The 24,165-nt window shown below is 41.3% G+C and overlaps 1 protein-coding gene across 1 annotated transcript in view; it reads left to right on the top strand.

The window, feature by feature from the left end:
* The first annotated feature begins 3,696 nt into the window (after nucleotides 1-3,696).
* The window catches only part of PPP2R2C (protein phosphatase 2 regulatory subunit Bgamma), a 192,707-nt gene continuing 172,238 nt past the window's right edge, over nucleotides 3,697-24,165 (top strand). Inside the window, exons 1-2 of the mRNA XM_059470349.1 lie at nucleotides 3,697-3,752; nucleotides 3,938-4,018. Coding sequence (XP_059326332.1) covers nucleotides 3,737-3,752; nucleotides 3,938-4,018 — 97 coding nt within the window. The 5' untranslated portion in view covers nucleotides 3,697-3,736. The remainder of the gene's footprint in view (nucleotides 3,753-3,937; nucleotides 4,019-24,165) is intronic.

The raw sequence follows: 24,165 nt of genomic DNA, 5'->3' as shown, positions 1-24,165 counted from the left end.
AAATAAATAAAATGAGGGGAAGGAGTCTCCTCTGAGCGGGAGGGCCCCGGGGCCTGAGGGTGGCTCCGCCTCAGTCCCGAGCGGCGCTGCGGGGGAGGGAGAGCGCCAGGGCCGGGGGTGAGGGGCAGAAAGCGCAGCCCTTGATTCCCGAGCTGGATTTCCGATAACACTGCGCTGCCCAGGGACAGGCTGACTTCTGCACCTTGGACACCTATAAATCCTTTTCGGTTTTTGGAAATTCCTTTGAATTGAGCCCGAGTACTTTATTTCACAGTATACTACTTCATTACGGATTATTGTCTGCATCTCTGAAGTTTTGAAATTGAAGAAGGATTAAATTTTGTGTGGCTGACCTTCTGATCCCGTTGAAATAGGTTTTGTCACTTGTTTTATCACTGCTAGGAACAGGTCGACCCTGTGCTGAGAACTGGAAAGGCAAACATTTCTATTTAAACTGCATAAAGTTCTAGTGAAAAAGGAAAAAATCCAACCCCAAACTAAAAAGTATTGTCGTGTAATATAGTCCAGTCTCCTCAGAAGTTTTTTGTAAGCAGTTGCACCACTTTCTGCCTATTAAATAATTGTGATATAGAAAGCCAAAAAACAGATTAAACTATTTAAACTATTACTATTTAAAACTTTGACTCTTTAAAAAACATACACCATAGTATAGATCAACTATCTTCCTTAAGTTTTCTTTTGACTAAATCACATGCTTTTAACAACATTTCAATTCTGAAATGATGCAAAATATCCTGTCAAAGTCCTCGCTCATTTCCAACAGTGCAAAAGTAAAGAACATCACATGAAGGAGGGTAACTGCTCCCACCTTCAAGTTTGGTATGGATTTAGCATTACTAGATCCCAAACCCAGTTAAACCAGTCATCCCTCTGTGATGGAAGGAAGCAATCACAAATAGCCTAGTAGTGTCTATTTGCAGATTTTCATAGAAGTAAAAGATTAATTCATTCTGGACTAGTTGGCTTCTGGGTGCAAATTAAACCACCTCAATATTCAAGACACCTGTAAAAAAGGATCACACAATGTGTATTCACCTCCTCATTTAGAAAGAAAGAAACATGTACTGCTTTACACACCAAACTTGGTGATTTTTTTTTAACATAAAAAGTTTGTAAATGATTGAAGTCAGGAATGAAATATAAATCTGTAAATAAAATGTAAATTAATAAATGCAGATCAGGAGTAATGAGTTGAACACAATAAAATTGCCACATTCCATAAAACTTAAATTTAATATGAATAGATTCTCCCAGAACAGGGCCTTTGTTTGCTAATTCATATGGCTTTTATGCAAAAAGAAGAGGTTAACACTGGAATGTTAAGATCAGTTTTATTTTTTATAATCCATTGTCATGAAGAGCAATCAAGGTCTATAGGTAATTTTTAGGGAAAGTTAGTGCACATAAGCAGCTGTATGGAGCTTTACTTTAACACAGCTCTACAATACATTTTTTTCCCCTCAAATCATCAGCATAAACCTGTTCAGTTCCAGGAATGTTAGTGCACATCCAGCAAGCATATGGCTTGGGGATATATATACACACACTGTCTAAACAAACTGGTGCTTTTACCTCAGAAGGCATTTATTATCTTTGTAATTTAGGTGAAGTTCCCAGGAAAGCTTAAGTGTTTTGCTTTGTTTCTAAAAGTAACTGGGAATATTTGCTGAATGTTACTCCCGTTTTAAACCTATTTCCTTCAGAAACTGTAATGTCCTCCTTATTCTTTCACAGAGGCCGCAGTGTGCCACTGTCTTGGATGCAGTGGAGAAGAATGTAAATATTTAAACAGAATACTTTTATCAGGAAAAAGTGAATCAAACTGCCCTCAGTTTACACACCTGAAGGTATTAGGAGGGTGTCTACTTGCTGCAAGAAAGGGAATAGAATTTTCAGGGAGCCCCCGACAAGGGGGAGAGAAAATGATGAGGAGGACTCCATCTTATCAGAAGACTAATTAATTACTTTATAATACTATATTATTCTATATTATATTACATTACATCTAAACTGAATCTGTCAAGCACTCAACTCTGCACTCAACACTGAATCTCGTGACTGTCACACAGTCCTGACACACACACGCTTGGCCCTGATAGGCCAAGGAAACAAAACACCCTCACTCTGGGTAAACAATCTCCATATTGCATTGTACTTTTGCACAAACACAGGCACAGCAGATGATAAGAATATTCTTGGGAAAAATTGTGCCTTGCTTTTCTCTGTGAAGAGAAATGTGGGGCTACAAAGGGGTGAATGTAGGTATGTTAGATGGAATTTATGCCAAAAACAATTCTTCCCTGCCACTTACACACCGTTTCACAAACAGCAAAAAGGTAGATGGAGGAGCCAGTGTAATCATGCCATGACAGCTGCCTACGTCAATACTTTACCTTCTTGTTGGCTCCTAATCTCATAGCATGACTTGATTATAGTCTTCCTTTCTTCTTTCTTAAGCTTTTCTCATTTGCCTATACGAAGTGTGGCTGCTCTTTTTGACACAAACTGTGCCATACGTGGGCCTCTGAAACTGTTACCTTGATAAGACAGAAGCCGTAGGCAGAATGCTGCCAACTACAAGCTAGGCAGTAACAATTGTCTTAAATTAGGTATCAAGAAAGTCACCTGGTGAACGAACAATTAATGCACCTTTACATTTCCCTCCTGACATGTTTTTTGGGTGGAAGTCTCTAAGAATAAAGGCATTTATTAACATATATTTGCTCTAGCTGACTGTTTCAGTGTTTTATAATTTGCCATTTCCCACTGAAGGCAAAGGGCCCTTTAGACTTATTTGGTAACAGGTTTGCTTTCTTATTAACCTCTCAGGGATGCTGTAAAGACAGTTTGTGTATCCACAGAGGCTCAGATGAAAACCACTCCAGCCTTGCAGCGCATATATAACCTGACAGTTTATGTGGCATTTGTAGCTCTAATCAGTAAGATAGCCCAAGTGGCCTAGGGTAAGAGAACTGAAGTGAATGTTTTGGGACGAACGCAGCCGTGGTGGCAGGGCACTAGCAGTGGGTGCCACTGAAGGTGGGTGCCACTGGAGGTGAGTGCCACTGGCAGTGGGTGCCTGGGGTGCGGTGTCCTCCCTCAGGGATGCGCGTCCAGGCTTCGGGGTCAGCCGGGATGCGCGCCCATGCTCTCCAGGCTGCCGGCACCCCAGACACAGGCGGCATCGGACGGGAGCGCACATGGAAACGGGACGGGCAGCAGGGAGGGCTCTCCTGGCCGGGGCAGGGCCAGGCTGGGGCACCGCATCCCGCCAAAGCCGCCGTGGCCGGGCTCGCCTCGGACCGCGCTGCCGCCCGGCGCTGCCGGGGCTCCCTTGCACCTCCCGGGCCCGGTGGGGCCGGGGCTCCCTTGCACCTCCCGGGCCCGGTGGGGCCGGGGCTCCCTCGCACCTCCCGGGCCCGGCGGTGCCGGGTCTGCCCGGGCTCCCTCGCACCTCCCGGGCCCGGCGGGGCCGGCGCTGGCGCTGTCGGGCGCGGCGCGTGCTGGCGAGGCGGCGCCGCCTCCGCCGGGAGCTCCGGGCGGAGCCTTCCCTCCTTCCCGTGCTCCCTCCCCCGGCTCCCCGAGCACCCCGAGGAAGCGGCGGCTGCCTGCCCCCGCTCGGCTGGGAGGAGGAGGAGGCGCCCCGAGCCGCGGGCGCTGGGAGCCAAGCTAAGAGCAGTTCAGAGCTGTGGGCGCATTCCGGAGGGCAACACCCATGTCCCACAAACAGGGTATCTGGAACCGCGCGCCTTCCCCCGGTGCTCGCTGTCCCCTCTCATCCCTCCGTTCTCTCCTCAGCCCCCTCCATCTCTCCTCCCCGCTCTCTGCTTCTTCCCCTCGCCGCCACTTTCCCTCGTCCCTTCCTCCGCTGGCCCCGTGCCCTGACTGACTGTGCCTTTCCTTTGCTCCTGCCCAGCCGGCGGCCCCCCGGGCGAGAGCGCGGCTGACTGGTGTCTGTACCAGCTCAATGGAGCGGCCGAGTTCGAGGTCTCTGAAGGTGAGTACGGGATGCTGAGGGGAAGCGTCCCCTCGCCCGCTGTCCCGGCCGGCAGCGTGTGGAGAAACGGGGCTCACTGCTGGGAGAGACCGTGGCAGCCGCCCCGGCGTGTGCCCTAGGGCAGGTGTGGAGGTGGGCGGGCAAAGGGATATCTGCCGGTGGTTTGTGTATCCCAGGCCTTGCGAAAGTGTCTTGGCTGGTTTTGCTTTGGCTTTTTTTGTGTGGGAAAAAGTTTGTTTTGCGTGTAGCAGTTTAGGTGGCATGAGTCCTTTTGACCTTGGCATCAGTGGGTGCTGGTGCAAGGTGGGCTGGAAAGTTTTCTGGCCTTTTTTCACTCCTTAACTTCGAAGAAAGAAGTCACCTGGAAAGTTTTATTTATTGACGTTCTGTGACCAGAAGAACAGTCTTCGGGTGTCAGGGCAGGAAAGTCTCTCATACCAGCCATACCAAACAGTGTATGGTTTTGAACATGCGGAGTATCTAAATTTAGGAGTGAACCTGTGTTCTCCAGGATATCAGATGTGTACTGTGCTGTGCTCATGAGCATCTTCCAGTGGCTGTTGTCTGTGAGCTAAGTGGAACTAAGACCTCATCTCAATGTTTTTGGTCTGCTGGGGTTATGGCTTTCTAAGAAGAGTGTATTTATTACTCTTTCTAAACGTTTAAAATGCATCAGAAGCTGAGTTAGACTAAAAATCTTTGCAATACTGGGGAAGGTGGCACGCTGTAGTAGATTGGCTTCAGATTCAACATTAAGGAAAACTTGACAACAGGGGAGCACTGGAAGATAGGAATTAGGTAGATAATAAAATCCCATTCATTTGGGCTATTTAATGTTTGTTTCACAAACATACATTGAAGAGATAAAGCTACAGATCTTACCTTGGGGCAGGCAGAAAAATTACCTGTTTGGTGTCTCTTCAGCTATTATCTGTGATCTTTTGGGAATTGAAGTTTTGTGTCTTGTGTTTTGCTGTTTGGAGAAATTATTTAACCACAGTGTACTAATAGTAAGCCATAGCTTCCCCAAAGTTTTGGACTAAGTTCTTCTTTCCAGTTATTCCATGGTGATTTATATTTTGAGGTGTACTTAAGAATGTGTGTAATTACACACAATTGCATACTAAAGCATTTATCAAAAGATGTTGTGAATTTTTTTTTTTTTTTTTGCCTACGTGATTTTTTGGGTGAAACTGCATATCAAACCAGATGTGATGACGATAGATGGGGGTGGAAATTATATCCGTGTGAGGGAGTGTAATGAGTGAGTGACAGCATTTCTTAGGCATCACAGAATGCTGAAAATGAGCTTTAGGTTGGCATTTACTTTCATTTAAAGATTTGAATGAGTAGAATATGCTTCTTAACCTCATTTGTCTGGGTAAATACCAGTGTTTCAGCACTGCTTTGAGATGATAATGTTTTTTCTCAACAGGTGTTTTATTTCTTTGATTTATTGGGTCATCTCTTTTCACAGGGCATATTTTTAAAATTACTTTGCTAATCCTGACTTCAGTTCTCTTTAATGCTGCCAATTTTTGGGTTCCCAATTTTATTCCCCAGCTTAAATAGGAATCTTACATGTTTTCTCTTAACTCAACATGGAAATATGTGAAATTCTGAGACCAGGAAACAAGATGAAGCAATGTAATTTGATCACAAAAACGGTAGAATCAAAGTCATCTGCAGGTAGTAAACCCTGTTTATGTTAATATAGTGTATATAAATACATGTATACATTTATATACATATATATTGTATATAAATATGACATGTATTTTCCAGAGTACATGCTGGGTATTAATGCCACATATCTAGGAACACATAGAGCAATATATTCAGCACACTTTGCAGAAGTGAAAAATAGTTCAAAGAAAAGTCCATGATGACAAGTGACTTGACCTCTTTTGCTTGACAGTGTTGTTTGATGAAGTCCAAACCTTTTTCTTTGCTGAAGTATGCCTCTAAAATAAGTTACACAGAGCTAGACAGAATATTTAGTTTTAAATTGATTGTTTCTTGGACTCCCATCACAGACTTTCTTTTCTCTCTTTATCCCAGTTCTTTTTATTTTTCAGAAAGGCCACAACTTGTAATTGCAGCTGCATTGGTTAGCTGCATTGTCGACCTAGCTGATGGACAGAAGGACAAGTTTATCTATATTCAATATTGTAGTGTGATTTATATATCTAGATAGATATCTAAACATTTGCATATTAATGTTATAAGCTCAGCTTGTCTTCTGGGCATCTCTTGCTGCTTTTGCTATTGAATGCTTGCATTGACCTTGTGGTACTCTCTCAGACTTCAGAGTTGTGTTCTGCAACATTTCTGTCTTAGCCTAGGAAATTTTTTTTTCCCAAAAATAGATGTGTTAGATGAAAAACATTCATTTACATAACAGAAAAGAAAAATTGCATATTTCAAATGCAAGGAAAATAGAGCATAGTAAGTGAAATATCACAATCAAAGCCAAGATAATCATGTTTGATTTAGTCTTGCTGTCTTGAAACAAAATCCTATTTCAAATATTGCTACTTCTATAATTAACGTCTAAGTGCAAAATATATTTTATTCATGCTGAAAATCTCAAAGCACTTTGCTCACACTAAGTGCAGCCTCACAAAAGCTGTATGAAGAAGAATATTAGTGTATCCATTTACAGGCTTCAAGAATGAAATATAGAAGTTAAGGATGTGGTTTTTTTTTAGAAACTGAATGTTAACTATTAAGCAGATAGCAACATGGGACTTCTAAAAAGTCAAATCTTTTGCTCTGTGTCCAGTGATCTACTGGACTGTTATCAGGATTGCTTAATCTAGAGCCTTTGCTTTAAGCTCCAAATTACAATAACTTCTTGCAAACTCTGTGAGTTAAATCATGTTTGAAGTATTTTAGGCTGTGAATTCTAATCTGGCATTCTGTTATTCTAGATATGAATGATAATATGTTTAATGAAAAGATTCAGTCACAAATCATATTTTTAGTTTTCACTCTTAAAATTACCTCATTAAAGACTTGAGATTGGTTTACAGTGTAAATTTTATTTTCATCTATTTTGTAACTGTGCTCTTGAGAGGTTGAAAGCACTTTTAGCATCTGTTAGCTTTGTGAATTTCAATGTGAACTTTCCTATTACTTACCTTATGCTGCTGTAACATTCTCTTTCATTTATGAGTAATTTGAAGTGAGATTTATTGAGAAGACGGGTAATATAGTGTTTTGTTGTGAAAGTACAATTGATCAGTGTGTCATTTTAAGGAACTAGAAGGCTTGTGAACTGATTAATATGAGTTTAATCACTGTTAGGTTTATCTCCAATAGCTTTTTGTTTACTGTAGTTTTCAATCAAAGACAGTAACTCTGGATTTGGTTCAATGCTGTCTTTTCCATTATTTCACCAATAGAAATAGAAAGCAATGTGATTGCACAAGCTTACAACTAAAGTAATGTTCTTGTGAATCATGTGTTCATTATCAAGGTCTAATTAAATAGGAAGTCTCATCTGTAGATGTTTTCACGTCCCAGTCCTTTTCTGGCAGATCCAAATAAGTTATTTTTCCTTAGTCTTTTACAAAAAGGCATGGTAGCAGTCCTTTTCCTAGTGCTTCACAGTTTGCCAAGATTTCTTTCAAAGGATCTTCACCGTGAATGGATGTTATATTTCCATCTTAGTTGGATGGTATGCTTTACAGAACTGGGCTTCTAGATGTCCAGTTTGGAGATCACAGAATCACAGAATATGCCAAGTTGGAAGGAAGAGACCCACAAGGATCACTGAGTCCAACTCCTGGCCCTGCACTGCAACATCCTCAAGAATCACGGTCTGTGCTTGGGAGCATTGTCCAAACAATTCCTGAACTCCGTCAGGCATGGAGCACTGCCCTGGAGAGCCTGTTCAAGTGCCCAACCACCATCTGGACGAGGAATCTTTCCCTAATATCCAACTTAAACCTACCCTGATACAACTTCAGGCCATTCCCTGGAGTCCTGTCAGTGTTACTAGAGAGAAGAGATCAATGTCTGCCCCTGCTCTTCCCCTCATGAGGAAGCTGTACCTGCAGTGAGGCCTCCCCTCAGTGTCCTTTTCCCCCAGGCTGACCAGACCAAGTGACCTCAGCCACTCCTCACAGAGCTGCCCCTCAAGGCCTTTCACCATCTTTGTTGCCCTCCTTCAGAGGCTTTCTAAGACCTTTAGATCTTTCTTACATGGCAGTGCCCCAAACTGCCCTCAGCACTCGAGGTGAGGCCTCCCCAGTGCAGAGCAGAGTGAGACAATCCCCTCCTTTTCCTGGCTGACAATGCTGAGCATTTATTGATGTCCCCAGGACAGGGCTGGCCCTCCTGGCTGCCAGACACTGTTGATTCATATTCAGCTTTCTGTTGACCAGGCCTCCAGGTGCCTTTCCCTGGCACTGCTCTCCAGCATCTCATTCTTCACTATGTCTGTACATTCAGGGTTGCCCACCCCAGGTGCAGAATCTGACACTTCCCCATGTTCCCTTCATATGGTTGGTGATGGCCCAGCCCTCTCATTTGCTGAGGTCCTTCTGCAGGGCATCCCTGCCTTTGAGGGAGTCAACAGCTCTTCCCAGTTTTGTATCATCTGCAGACTTGCTCAGTATCACTTCAGTCCTGCATCCACATAATTTATGAAGATGTTGAAGAGCACGGGGACAAGGATGGAGCCCTGTGGAACCCCACTAGTGACAGGTCCCTGGCCTGATGTCCCCCCATCATGCCCCACCCATGAGCCAGTTGCTCAGCCATCAGGATGTGTTGATCCAGCTGTGTGCTGGACATTTTGTCCAGCAGGATCCTGTGAGAGACAGTATTGAAAACTTTACTGAAATCCAAAAAGAAGACATCAACTGGCTTCCCTTGATCAACTAAGGGGGTTACTTTATCATAAAAGGGAATCAGGGTTGCTAAGCAGGACTTCCCTCTTGTGAAACCCTGCTGGCTGTGGCTGATGACTGTGAGATTAGTGAGCTGAACTGTGATTTTTCTGCAGACCACAATTCTGTTTTAATTCAAAGGAAATCAAAATGCTTGGAAGAGACTGATATTCCCCTCGCCTCACCTCAGTGCGTATTTAAAGAATCACAGTATCAATTAGGTTGGGAAAGACCTCTGAAATTGGGCCCAAGCTATGACTGAACACCTCAGTGTCACCTGGAACATGGCACAAAGTGCCACATACAGTCTTAAACAGCTTAGGATGCTGCCAGTGTCCATACAGTGCTGTGAAGTGTGTCACAGGGCTGTGTGTATCCTGATAGCCCCTCTCGTGCCATGTACATGGATAATACAGTTCCAGTCCTACCTCACACACTCCTGTTTATTCATTCAGCAAGTCCCTGTATTTCATCCCTCCTTTATTTTGCACTGACTTATATTGGTATTTGGTTGGTTAACTATCACTGATGTCAGAGAGCTGCTGCAGCACAGGGAAAGGGCTTCTGTTTGAAGTGGTGTCATCATAATTTATTCCCATTATAATGTTGAATGTGATTCTGTAAGACCAGACCTGGTAAATGACTCATTACAAGAAAATGTGGGTATTTGATTATACTTCTAGTTGTTCCTGCACAATCTGACATTGAGTTTCAATATGAAAAATTCAACGTGATAGGCAAAGAGGAAGGGTTAGGATATGTTGAAATTGTATTTATGATAGCTTTACTTCTAGTGATATTTTCTACAGTGGTCCATGTGTGATATTTTAATATGTGGTTTATACATGGCATAGGTTTTGTAAAAATCATTAATTCACGTATTTCTGTAGACTGTTATAAAAAAGACTGACAATAAAATACTGGAAAGTACATGTACTTGTTATGAAAAAGAAAAGGTGAGTGATTTATTTACATTTTTTATTTGAGGTTTTCTATTTTGGTGTTTTGATTAAGAGCTGGTTTGAATTTATGGAATAAATTAATTTTTTAAAGTACATTAAGATGATTTAATTACAATGATTCATAAAATCCTTGCTTGCATAGTGTTTCCATTGGAACTTAATATGAGTGCTAGAGTGTGTTTTCTCTTTTGAGTCATTAAATGTCATTTGACCATAAAACAAATACTTGTTAATTATTTTATTTTGCAAATGTCTGACCAAAGACATTAGCTCCTGTTCAGTAACCTGAAAAGTGGTATGCTTGTTTGGATTAAGCTTGAAAAACAGACTAAGTCTTTTTTTTTTAACCAGGCTTTCTGATTTTCCTTTTTCAAGGACTTCACACACTCCTCTAACATTCTTCTAACATACTTGTTTAATTCTCTGGATCTTAAATGCCATAAGTTGCAGCCTTCATCCTCTCAGTTTCCAGAATGTGGTCTTCAGCCAGTTTCCTTTTTGCTTTTTAGCCATAGACTGGCAGACTCCTTTAGGTTAAAAATGACCTCTAGGATCATTGAATGTAATATTTGATCAAACATAGCCATGTTAGCTAAACCATGGCACTAAATTCCACATCCAGTCCTTTCTTGAATACTGGCAGTGATGGTGATGCCACCACTTCTCTGGGCAACCCATAATAATGTTTAACCACTCTTTCAGTGAAGAAATTCTTCTTAATGTCTAGTCTGGACCTGATGTTGTTGAGTTAGGGATTGAAGGAAAGACTCCAGTCTTCAGATGGATCAGAAGGCTAACTTTAATGAAAGTAGCAGGTCTTTTATAATGTGACTCACTAAAGTGATACTTAAATGGTCTCAAAGTAGAAACATTTCACACTGTTGGTGGCTATGAATAGTACACTGTGAATAACTATAGCTATAAACAATGGTTACAGAAAGATAGTAATTGTTTATATTTCTTCTTCTAAGATTCCCAGGCTCAGCCTGGGAGAAATTATCTGTGTTCTTTCTCTGACTGAACTGTGAATCTCCACATGGACCTCCCCTGGTGTGTCTTGAGGCCATTTCCTCTTGTCCTGTCTTTGGTTACCTAGGGGAAGAGACTGACTCCACCTGGCTACAACCTCCTTTTGGGTAGTTTTTCCTGTTCTCCAGACTAAACACACTCAGCTGCATCAGCCACTCCTCCTAAGATTCACTCTCCAGATGCTTCAGTAGCTCTGTTTCCCTTCTCTGGACTCATTTCAGCACCTCAGTGTCTGTCTTGCAGTGAGGGGCCCAGAGCAGGAGACAGAGCTTGAGGTCTGACCTCACCAGTACAGGGGAACAGTCTGAGTGCAGGGGCTCAGTCACTGCTCTGCTCCTGCTGGCTGGAGGTTTTGTTGATCATCTCCCTGATTTCACCAAGAATCCAAAACTTTTTATCATTTAGTGGTCACTGTACCCAAGATGGCCTCTGACCACCACATCTCTCACCAAACCTTCTCTGCTTGTAAGCAGCAGGTCTAGTGGGGCACTGCTTTCCAGGCTGCCCCTCTACACACCTGCTTGGATTTCCTGGGTTCTGTTTGTTTTACTTTTCCTTTGTTCTCTGTAACTCTCCCCTCCACCAAGGGAATTTTGGGTGGTTTCAGCCCACTCACTGTTGTGCAGTGTGACAAAGATGTCTCTCCTTTGTGTCATTGAAAGTTTGCCATTTGCAGCAGGTGCCTGCATAGCAAATCTGAGCTCTTTTCCCTCTCTCACTCTTTCCAGGTCCATAAGGCTTTCCATTTTATATGATCCCCTCAGTTCCATCCAAATAACTCCTGGCAATTTTAGTTTTATTCATGCTTGAATGACGAAAATTTCCTTGGTATTTCAGTTTGCCATATACTTTATGAGGCACTCAGTGTGCCTCTTATATCTCATGAAAGGTGAAATCACACTGTTGTGGGCCTGATGATGCAATTATTAGCAAGTCAAAAATCATGCTTTCAAGTTACCTGGTCCAGAATTTAACAAGGGCATCTTTTATGCACCCTCTTCTGCATTAAACACTCAATAATTTAATTCAGGTAATAATTTTGTTATCAATAATTAAACTGATGAAGTAAACAGGGATTTCATTTGATCTGTAAATTTTCCATTTAGAGTAATTTTTTATATTTAAGTCAAACATTGCTATTCAGCTTGAATAGTTATGGACAATTTAGAGAGTATAGAACTGCCTGTGGTTCCAGCTGAGATACATAAAAATCACCAGGTCTTCACAAAGCCTCCTCTTCAATTATAGGTCGAGTCAGAAATCCAGGGTACCTTTATGGAGATTAATTTTATATAGGGGCAGAGAGTACCAATTTTCTGATTTTTCCAATTCCAGTTTAGAAATGTTTGCAGAAATTGCCCAAGCTGTCTTGCAGACTGTCTGAAGAGCTGATGCGCAGGTAAGTTTTTTCTACTGTACAAGGATTTTTAATGTATGAACCTCTCAAAGCTGGAAGAAATTTCAAGATCAGATTATTCTGTTTCAGCCCAGACACCTAACTTCTGCAAATATGGATTCAGAAGTCATACTGCAGGTCACACAGTTTGAACTGTAATATTTTCATTAATCAGTTCTTTTCTGTAAAATGCAATTTGTTAGTAAAATTCTGAGAGATTGAAAGTAAAGGTCAATATAGTTTTTTTCCTTGCATATTTTTATTGTCTGATGAGAAAATTCCAAAAGTATTTCAAACTTTTCAGGTATTTTAAACTACCTTTTCCTCACAGTGTGCTACTTGAATATAAACTAATTTAAAATAATGGGCAATAGCCCAGAAGTCTTTGTGTGATTGCCTAACGGTACATAAAAACCCACCAACAGTGAAAATATGTTATTTACTAGTCAAATTCTAGATGCTGCCATCTCAGCTGAATTGTCAGGGTTTGGCGATCCAGAAGAGGGAGCTGCCACATAAATTTCTAGCAGTTTTGAACTTAGCAAAGTCTCTTTTAACCCCCCATCATGGATTTTTTTTATTTTTTAATTTTAATACTGACACCAGGGGTTTCATGTGATGCTTTTTTGGTCACTCAGTTCATAGTTTGCTGATTTCTAAGGACAGCATTAGAGACTTAGTGCTTTAATTTCCTTTATTTTTCAGTATGAGTTCAGTGTATGTTTTTAAACATTCTGCTTGAATACCGTGCTAAAACCTTTGGTTGACATGATGAATGTGGCCCTTTTTACTTAATATGCAAAGTCTTTTTGTACATAGATGTTTCTGACTAGCACACCATGAATTTTTTAGAGATGTTTTCTGTAGCATGCAGGAAGAACTTTGTGGTGGCTGGCCTTCCTCATGTGAGACAGACGTGGCTTCTGAATCATTGTAGTTTTTTTTTCTGTATAGGGAGTGGCTTTTCTGTCACAGTAAGAACATACAATTGGTATTTTGAAAATAGCAATATATATGTAAAATAGCAAAACCAATGTGCACACTTCAATGTGCTTCTAATGTGCTTTTTTTTTTTTTAGCACTGCAGAGCAATTTACAATGATCCTATCTATAATTTGTGGGTTATAAAACAAAAGAACAATGAGGTACTGGGAGAAGGCATTAAAACACATACTTGAACTTATGGTCAGGAAGGAAATCAGACTTCCTGAGCATCCTGAGCATATTTTCAAGTGCATGATTTAACCTGGGTTCTGATATTGGTGGGTGGAATCCTACGTTGCTACTTGTAATGATAGATCTTATCACAGTTATTGTATCTTCAGATTCATTGTTAGTCATTTTGTGTTAAAAACTGATGCAGTGATGTGACTTTGTTTCATGAGGTAACTGGAGTATTGAGAAACGAGTGAGACTTTTTTCCAACTGCCTAATATATTCCTTGGGTCTTTTGTCATTAAAAGGTTAAGAGGATACTCAGTATTAGGAAGCTTTTATTTGTTTCTCACAAAGAAGAGTGAATACAGCACAGTGTTGATGATATGTTTGTGGGTCATCATGTTTTATATTTTGTGCAAATTTTGAGGAGCTGAAACATTTTCAGAGAAGGGAAATTAGGCTGATGAAGGGTCTGGAGCACAAGGTTTGTGGAGGGAACAGGGGTTGTTTAGTCAGGGGAAGAGGAGGCCCAGGGTGGACCTTATTGCTCTCTACAGCTACCTGAGAGAAGATTGCAGAGAAGTGGGGATTGGTCTCTTCTGCCAAGTAACAAGTAATAGGACAAGCAAAATGGCCTCAAGATGCACCAGAGGAGGTTTAGATTGGATAGTAGGAAATTTTTTTTTACTGAAAGGGTGTTAAAGCACTGGAACAGGCTGCTGGGGGGGAAGTGGTGGAGTCACCATTGCTGAAGATACCTAGATGTGCCACTTCAGGGTGTGGTTTAGTGGAGGACTTGGCAGTGGGGTGTTAGTAGTGAAATGGATGATCTTAAGGCTGTCTTCCAGCCTAAGAGATCCTGTGATTCTCTTTCTGGAGGTAAGTACAGGACAGTAAAAGTCCTTGTGGTTCCAGTGAAGAGTGAGAATGGAGCATTTCCTTTGTTATCAACCTTGAATATTCCTGCATGTGATAGTATCCTGCTGTTCACTTACTTAATATTCCCAATTAGTAAATCTATAAATATGAATGCTTTCACAGAAGTTACCACTGGATTCCATTCATACCTCTATGTGGTATCATCATGTGGCCTTCAGATTACATATGCAAGCTGCTCTGTTAGACAGTTTAGACATTACATTGTGAAGTTGTGCATAACATTCTAATATTGGAATGTGCCAACATGAAGAACTCTGTGGCTTATTTTTATTTATTTTGTAAAATAGTTTTGAAATTTCTGTAGTTTTTACATGCTCACAGATGTATATACATATACTTTTTTCTTATATCTGTGCAAGGTTAATATAAAAATCAAAAGAAAATTCTCTAAGATCAGTGTAGATGTGTTTGACTTTTTCTCCAGGAGGCTTTGGAATAGGTACATAAATAAATAGTGGTTTTTTATAAACCTAATATTTTGCCCATGGCTATTACAGTTGAAATATATAATATTTAAAAATATTTGTATGCTCAAAAAACTGATGTTTTTTTTGTAAGTATTAAAGTCTTCCATCAAATACAGTTTCTTTTCAGTATGCATACACTCCTCACATGTTCTGGTAATGTTTATTTGTAAGCACATTTTGTAGTGGCTCATGTCACAGTGAATAGAGTTGACAGTTGGGCTGATTGCAGGAATATGCAAGATGTTAACCTCATAAATCTTTCTCCACCTATTGTATTGTGTAATTTTTACAAAATATGCAGAAGTATGGTGCAAGAGACAGTTCCATTATTTTAGTTGGGACCATTTTGGTATTGCAGTTAATGCTGATGTATTCAATTCAAAGACAATTATGTCTAGACACTAACAGGGGCTGTTGATTTGACATTCTATTCATAGAGAGGGCACGTGTCATTCAAAAGTGAGTTCTAAAACTCCTCAGCATGGCTGCATTGTTAGTGATGGGCCTTTCCACTTCACATGACTACTATAACTAATTACTATATTTAGTGATCTTGAGATCCTGAAATGAAAATCACCCACAGTTTCTTTGAGAGATACAAATTATATTATTATTCTTTCTCTTTATACCCAGAATAAACTTCTGTGTTATGACTAGACTCAAAGATGCAAAGTAGAAGTGTTATCCTTGCAAGACTTGATGGTTTCTTGTTAAATCTGACTTACTGAGTAATCTTCATGATCTTTGACATTTTTAATACAGACTAGTTTTCGTCAATATATGGTTTTGTTTGTCAGGTAACTCTTATTTTTTAAGTTTCTCTGGTAAGTTCTTGTGTTAACATTGTAAGCTCTGCTTTGAAATTGATTGTTTATTGTGGAAATACCCCATGCTTCAGATTGTATTTATTTGCAAGAAGCACTAACTTGGTGTGTTTGTAATGGTATACAAAGTAGATGTAATAATTTTAAAGTAAGAAGAATTCTTATTTTTCATGTGCTACATCTTAAAATTGTGGGGGTTTTTTCCCTTGAGCTTTTAATGCTGGTTTTTTTTTTTTTTTTTAAAGTCTGTTAATTTCAGTGTGTGCTGATTCCTCTATTCTAAACGAAGGCATCACAGCTATATTTCAGTTTGATTGCTTTTTCTGGGTTTAGTTTTTTCTCCCTAAGAATACTTGCCCTAGTGGAATGTCCACCTTTCCTAAGTGAAAGCTAGAGGGACCTTGAGAGTCTGCTGAGTGCATTGAGAGTGTAGCTGTGCATTGGTGTTTCTTCAGAACGGTGATACCATGCCTCCAAATCTGTGATTTTATGTTGCTTTTTGACTTCTCCCTCTCCTCATGCGCCTCCACATTAATCAAAAATCTTCCTTAAAGCATGATACCTGTGTTGACTTCTGGAAGTAGCAACTGTGCATTGAAATTTATTTCAATTTAAGAATATTGCAATATTAACATCTGATTCCTAGTCTGATGATTTTAGAGGCATACTTGTTCAATGATAATTCCAAAAATGCACAGAGCTTTGTTGAAGGACTTGAATTCCCTTTTCTAGATGATGTCAAATCATAAAATGTATCCATGGGGGAATAGAATATTTTGTGTCAAGAAAACAGATCTCAAGGTTTAATCTTGATTCTGCAATGGGACAAATCACCTCTGCTAGAGAACATCTCTAGAAGCAAGAAGATCTGTCTCTGTTTTCCCCCTATGCTGAGTCTCTAGAGCAGCTTGTGACCTATATTACACATCAAATGTTAGAACTGTGTACTCATTGCTTGCTTTAGCTGCAGGTTCAGAAAGTACCCAGAGCAAAGCCTGTGCTGTTGGGGCTGGGCAATGCTGACCTGGGCAGTACTGACCCCCCTGCACTTGCAAAGATCACTCACTCACAAAGCTCCAGAGCATCTGACAACTGTGTATCCTTCGTGTCTTTCTCTCCCTCTCTCTCTCTCTCTCTCTGTATCCTCTCATCAAATGGTTGAAAGAAAGCATGTATTCAAACCCTGTGGTTAAAAAGCTGAACGATTGAAGGAGGATTGCAAACCCCAAACTTTCAGTGACATCATCCCATAATTCTGTTTCTGTAGGTACCCTGTGCTTTTGACTGCCAGGTTTTATGTGTCTCTATTTTACTTTTTGTGTATGCAGTGTGAGTGATTGGAGCTCTGTGCTTCTCCAGACACAGAGCTGTGTTGTTTCTTTGGTAAGAATACTGAAGTGTGTAACCATTCACATAGATTCCTTTTCCACCAGCAAATGCTTACCTATGTAAATGTAACATTTGAGTTCAGATGCGAGCACAAGTCAAGAAATTCAAAGATATAGTTCCCACAGCAACCATAATTCAGCCTTGTTGCTGTGAAAGCACAAAAGCTCACACCAAATACCATGCAGAATACTGCATGCATGCAAGTTTATGAGACACAGTTGCTAGGAGAGCCATAAATTTTAATTTCTAGAGGTATTTACATTCACATTTTATATCTCTTAGAATTAAAATCTGTATTTTTTGAAACAGTGCAGAAATGAAGAAATGGAATAGAGGCCATTTGGATTAGTGTATCTTTTTCTTTCTTGTAATGTACAATTGATTACTCTACTGTCTCTTTCTGTTTACTTTTATTTTTAAGGGAGTGGGAGTAATATTGAATGTGAAATATAATCTGGTCTACTTCCTTATCTAACTCTATTTTTTCTCTTTGTTTACCCCTATTACTAAACCTGCAGCTAATGGGGTCTACTTGTTTGCCTACCAAGGATAAATAAATCAGATATTTACCTGCATGTAGCCATGCATCTTGCTATTCAGCTTCATCTGTCCCTTAAGGCTCCATGATAAAATATCCCAAAGCACATGGAATATATTTATTTTCAGTATCTTATAGGGTACTTTTAGTTTCTTTGTTTGCCTGCTAAGTCTCCTGATTTGGTCATCTTAGACATGTTTAGTTATTATCACGGTTGGTGAAGAGGTGGAAGAGTACTTGTTTTGAATTTATATTTTTAATGAGGAAAATGTAAATATTTTTATTGAGGAAAATGTAAATATTTCAATTATAATACTTAATGAGCACAGCAAATGTTTGTAAATAATATCTACAGGATTTCTAGAAGCTGGTTGGCTGAAATATCTATATGAACTTTCTTAGCCTTTCAGATATGGCCAGTGGAGAAAGAGACGATGATGTCTGAATATTGTTATATTAAGTCCCATTTCCATGGGTGATTATTATATCTGTAAGCTGGATTGAGTATTCATGATTATTTTAAAAAAATTCCCTTTGACTGTGGCATATGCTAATACCTCATAATTTATATGGAATAAAATCATTGTATCTCACCCGTCATTTAAAATAAATGGTAAAAAAGGAAATGACACAAGAAAAAGAAGGTTCATAGTAAGAGTTCCTCTTCAGTAAACTACAAAAAAATTAATTTAGACTTCATCTAGTTTCTACCAGACTGATTTTTCTCAGCCCTCCATCACATCTTAGCCTGCTATATGAGCCTTTTTATGGGCAGTCTGGGCAGAGCTGAAAGGCTGATAGGATGTGAAAATGTTCTCCTTGGGAAATCTTTGGATCCTGCCCTTCCAGATTGTCAGGCAATCTGCTCTAGGAAGCCTGTTTTGACAGTGCCTGTTATCTCTGCTCAGCAGAGTCCTATAGGGACCACCCCTGCCTCCCCCAAAGCCAGGGTTAGGGGAATTCACTCTGCAGCCCAGTGCCTTCCCAGAGCTTTATTGTTCTGTTTAATTGTGTTGAAAAGCTAGTTCGGAACTGTACACTGTACTGTACATGTGTCTAAAATAGTTTGTGTGTATGAAATGCAGGTTTTCTTGTGTAAGAATTTATAACCTGAAATTTGAACCCCATCTGAAAATTAAAACATTCACAGTGGCTTAACAATTTCTTACTAGGTAAACACATGAAGATTAATTAAATTCTGGCTGCTGTCTGATCAAGAGTTGGTCTAGTCTTTCCACAGTGACTTCACTGTGTCTGAATTCTATGAATTGAGGAAAGGGACTGGGAATTGTGAATCATGGCAATTCTTCAAGGAGCAGGTAGTGTCATGGTGTTTGAGTGAAGTTCTGGATAACACTTGATTCATAAGGCTCTATGTCCTGCTGAAACAAGAAGATGAATACTCTGGGTGTAGGTTTTGGGTAAGAGCTGTGTTGTGATCATAAGCTTCCATCAACATCCTTACAACATTTCTTTTTCCAATATATATAGGTAATATAGCTTCTCTATGGTGTGAATAGTTACAAGGATGCTTTTGTTTTCTTCTTTCTGTCCTCTTACATGTAGTAGTTGTGGTTTTATTTGTGGAAAATATTTGAAGTGAATGAGTTATGGCAAACTTCAGTGGAAACTAAGAACTGCAGAGGGATGATTTGAGATAATTGGAAAACAGCAAAATGTTACACTTGAAATTGATCTATTTGTAGTAAATAGAAATGCATAAATAGATACAGATTTGTGTAAACACCAAGTTTACATTTGTGTTCATTACAAGCTGATCAATAACTGTTGCTGAATGACTAGATGTAGTTATTTTATACAATTAATTACTGTGCATACAGGCCCAGGGAAGAGAAATGTGCAGTCAATACTGCCAGGGATTGCTGGTAATCATGATAAGCTAAATTTGTTTTGAGGTGATGGGGGTCCTGTGGGACAAAAATACTTATATGGGAAATTGCTTTCTGTGTAGAGGCAAAAGTGCCTGGTGTTGGGAACAAGGTCATAGTTTCAACACTTACTGCCATCAGAGGAGAAAGTTGGTGTAACTCTACTTATGCAGGTGTTTTCCTCCAGCATGTCACTTCCTGTGTGTGCATGTGACCCCAGAGATACAGATTTCCTAATGGAACACAGGACTTTGATGCAAGTGGATGGCCATGTCACCTCACAGTTCTCAAAGGAGAATAAAATTTCCTTGGTGGGATTAAAACCATCTGCTTGCATCATGGACTGTTAGCTATGAGATAGAATTTGGTGTTAAATATGTTAGTCAGCTATGAGATAGAATTTGATGTTAAATATGTTAGTCACTCTTAGTAGATGGAGGGTTGGTATGTAGAATATACTGTGCCATATGTTAAAGATTTTTGTCCTTTCTCTTCATTTGAAAATAGGTATCCTTGTCAATTACAATGAGCTGGAAAGAGGCAATTTTTAAAATTTTTAAGTTTAATTTTTAAAGTGTTTGCAGTATTTTCCATTTATCTGCAAACATTTCTTTGGACATCCTGTCAAAATTACCACAAATATATTTGAATTGTGTTTTTAAACTCTGATAGAAGTTGACCGTTCTCTCTTATTGAAGGCAATACAGTTCCTTTTGCAGGATTATATTTCCAGTTTCCAACTTTGACAAACTCCTAACCATTGAGCCTAACAGGTTTTTTCCCCATGGATTGGCTTCAGGCTGATTTTTCACAGAAAAATCTAGTTAAAACTGCCAATTTAGCTTTGACCCTAAGCTTCACAAGAAAATTCCTGGTATCCTTTTGCCCATTAGAAAAAGAAAGAATTCCATGAACCTCTCCTTGAAAAAACTCTAGTACTTGCATGCATTGAAGGAGGAACTTCAAATTGACAAGGTGAATATAATCAATTTGACTATATTGAAGAGTGTCTTTGACTGTCCCTGTGAATACCTACTCTTCTTTGACCAATTTATAAACTTCTGAAAAATGATTGTTTAAATAATCTCATGTAAGTGTTGGTAGAAATGGCTTGATAGAATTTTTCCCCCCTTTTCTGTCAGCTCAGCATATAGGGATTGTACCCTGATGCAAAGCTGAATTGACCTTTGTGTAATTGCACTTCTGGTTTGATTGAAATAAGAGATGTTTTTTGGTGTTGAAATATTACAGTTTTCTGTTCTCTTCCTTGAAATGCATTCTCTGTCTGCTGGAAAGGGGCTGAGTAGAGGAGGAATCACTGTTTGATTTGACCTAGAGCAGGTGCTGGCCATCCAGAGTACCTTGGAAAAGGATGCTGGGCTTGAAGGAACTGGCACAGGTTCTGGCAGTGTGGAGCTCAGGTGCACAGGAAATCAGAACTCCGAGTGTGTGGAGGACGCTGGTAGTACCTGGTAATCACAGTGACATGCTGAAGCTGCCTGAACAGACTGGGAATGAGGTGGAAACATAGGAAGAGGCATTATGAGGAGAGGAGGAGTATTACAGCGGCCTGAGTGGGTCGCTGCTGGTGAGAGAGAGACGGTGAATCTTGTATCTTGATCAGAAGGCTGAATTTATTAATATATGATATAATACATTATAATTATACTAAAAAGAATATAGAGAGAGGTTTGCAGAGCTGCTAGCTAAGCTAAGAATAGATAGAAAAGAATCCACAACAAAGTTGTGTCCAGGGACTCAGTCCCCTGGCTTGCACTGATGATTGGCCCTTAATTATAAACATAGAAAATGAGCCAATCAAAGTGAATCCTATTGCATTCCACAGCAGCTGATAATAATTGTTTACCTTCTCTTCGGGGGCCTCTGGCTCCCGAAGACACAGAAATATGAAAGAAAAGGATTTCTGTGGAGAAATGTCTGCGACATCTCACCTTTCTAAATTGTATAAAAATAAAAGAAAAATGCTGATGTGGAATGAACAGGAAATTCCTTCACCTATAAAATATAGAAGACTAATAAATCACTAAAACAATCCTACAATATAAGAAAATTGCAAGAAACAATGCAAAGAGAATTCAAGTCCATGCAGCTGAGTTTCAGGAACAGTCCATCAGCTGAAGTTGTTTCTTTTGGACATCTGAGAGTCCTTTTTGGTCCTGAAACAGCATAACACAATTTTAAATAATTTGAAACAATTTGAACAATTTTTAGAATGTCCTTTTCTGGCCCTTCAGTGCTTCAGCACTTCAGAACTGCTGCCCGCCTATTTTCAATCTTTTTTATTTAATTTTTAATTTTTTTTTTTTTTTTTTTTTTTTTTTGATCGAAAAGCAAAAGAGCAGCAGCCGAGCAGAGCAATGCCAGAGAAGGAAAGGCCCTGGGGGCCCTGGCCCATACTGGACCAGGAACCCCAAAACTGGCTCACACAGGGGGACCCGGACCGGTAGGACAAACCAGAACCCCTAGAAACACAAGGAGGCCAAATGATGGCCCTGGCCCAGGAACCTCCTGAGCCCAGCATCCCAGGCCAAACTCATAAGGAAGGCTCTGCATTCCCGCAGGCCTGAACTTTTCTGCCAGCACAATGGCAGCACGGGTAGTGAGACGCTTCCTTTCCCCTAAACCACTGAGGCATGCCAGCAGCAGGGAAATAGAAGCTGCCCCGAGAATCTTCATCTCGGGTCTGGGAATGTTTGTTTCCCACAGCATCACGGCACCACCCCCACTGGGCTGGGGACCAAAGGCAAAACTTTCGGGAGCCCCCTCCCCCTCGCCGCTAGGGCACAAGAGAGGCGGCGGCCTCCATGGGACAATCCCCGAAAAACCACCCCCCAAACCGCTGAGCTTGAAAGCCGGCAGCCGGACTGCCACAACAGTGAGCTGGCGGGCAGCCCCAGCTCCACGGAAGGAGAGACCCCCCGCCGGAGCGACTGCTGGGACGTCCGGTGGAAGCATCGGGGAGGGAGCCGGAACCGGGGGGGGAACCGCGCTGAGCGTGGGATCCGCCGCGGGCTGCTCCGAGGGTCCCGCGGGCTCAACTCCGTTTTCTGCTGCTGACTCTGGGGTCTGCTGTGGAGGCGGCGGGGACACGCGGGAACACGCTGGTGCTGCGTCCTTGGGCTCTGAAAACGGCGGCGGGCACGGCACAGGCACCAGCGGAGCTGGGAGGAGCGGCGAAGCGTCGCTGTTGCTTAGCAACAGGTCAATCGGCGGAAGTGCTGTCTCTTCGGCCTTCTCCGACACAGGCTCTGGCGGGGGCAGGGAGACCGGTGCCACCGCGGGCGGGACCTCCTGGAGAGGCGGAGACGGGATCTCCTGGAGTGACGGCTCTAGCAGGGCCGTGGAGGAAACCTCGGAGACCGGTGCCGCCCCCGTTTCTGAAGGCGGAGTCTGAGAGGCCGGCGCTGGCTTGAGCGGCCGCTCCCATCCCCCCGGAGAGAGAGAAGGGGGGGAAGGAGACGACTCCATCTGAGCATGCTCCGGAGCAAGAGTAAAAAAAACTTCTTCGCGCCGCGAAGTTTCGGCCCCCCCCGCCGCGAAGCAGGGGGGGGAAAAAAACCCAAAGTCGTCCCCCACCGGGTCTTCTGCCAAGGGCGGTGGAAACGGAGCCTGGCCATAACAGTTAGAGATCCATTGAAAACAAGCTGCTCTGCGCTTCAGGACTGGGAAAAGCTTTATAAATGCTGGGTAGATGGAAGGCAACACGCGTCCCTCCAGGTAGACGCACTGGATAATCGAGTCCATGCACTCCCAGACAAAAGCATCTAAAGCATACAGAATATCAGTAAAGAACCCAAAAAGCTTTGCCCATCGAAAGAACTCATAGATATCTGTTTTTGACAAAAAGAAACCGTCTTCCCTGCACCAATGTTTCCAGAGGGCTATTATTTTCTCCTCTGAAGGGGAGAATTGAATCTCTTCTGGCAAGGCATGGGTCTGCCATACAAACAGCCACAAGCTACGAAGGGCTGGTTCATCAGGGATAGAAAAGTGAACAGTACCTTTTGAAAGAGTCCAGCTTGCTCTGGCCAGCTCCACAGGTCTGCTGCTCTTTTCCATCATCTTTCCTGATGGTTTTCCAGAAGAAAGATTCTCTTTGTGGTCAGCCTTGGCTGTGAACTCTGTCCAAATCAGGATCTTCGGTTCTTCAGCTCCTGGCTTGAATCCACTTTCTGAGGTCACTTCAAAGCAACCCTCAAATGCTACACATACAGGATTTTTACCCAGTGCAGCAATTTTGCTCCTCTGGTCTTATCAGATTAATTTTTGCTCTGACACGAGGGGTCACCAGATATTACAGCGGCCTGAGTGGGTCGCTGCTGGTGAGAGAGAGACGGTGAATCTTGTATCTTGATCAGAAGGCTGAATTTATTAATATATGATATAATACATTATAATTATACTAAAAAGAATATAGAGAGAGGTTTGCAGAGCTGCTAGCTAAGCTAAGAATAGATAGAAAAGAATCCACAACAAAGTTGTGTCCAGGGACTCAGTCCCCTGGCTTGCACTGATGATTGGCCCTTAATTATAAACATAGAAAATGAGCCAATCAAAGTGAATCCTATTGCATTCCACAGCAGCTGATAATAATTGTTTACCTTCTCTTCGGGGGCCTCTGGCTCCCGAAGACACAG

Source organism: Ammospiza nelsoni, chromosome 4, assembly GCF_027579445.1.
Source record: "Ammospiza nelsoni isolate bAmmNel1 chromosome 4, bAmmNel1.pri, whole genome shotgun sequence".
NCBI lineage: Eukaryota > Metazoa > Chordata > Aves > Passeriformes > Passerellidae > Ammospiza > Ammospiza nelsoni.
The sequence above is the reverse complement of the archived record's forward strand: the minus strand, read 5'-3'. Positions and strand labels throughout refer to the sequence as shown.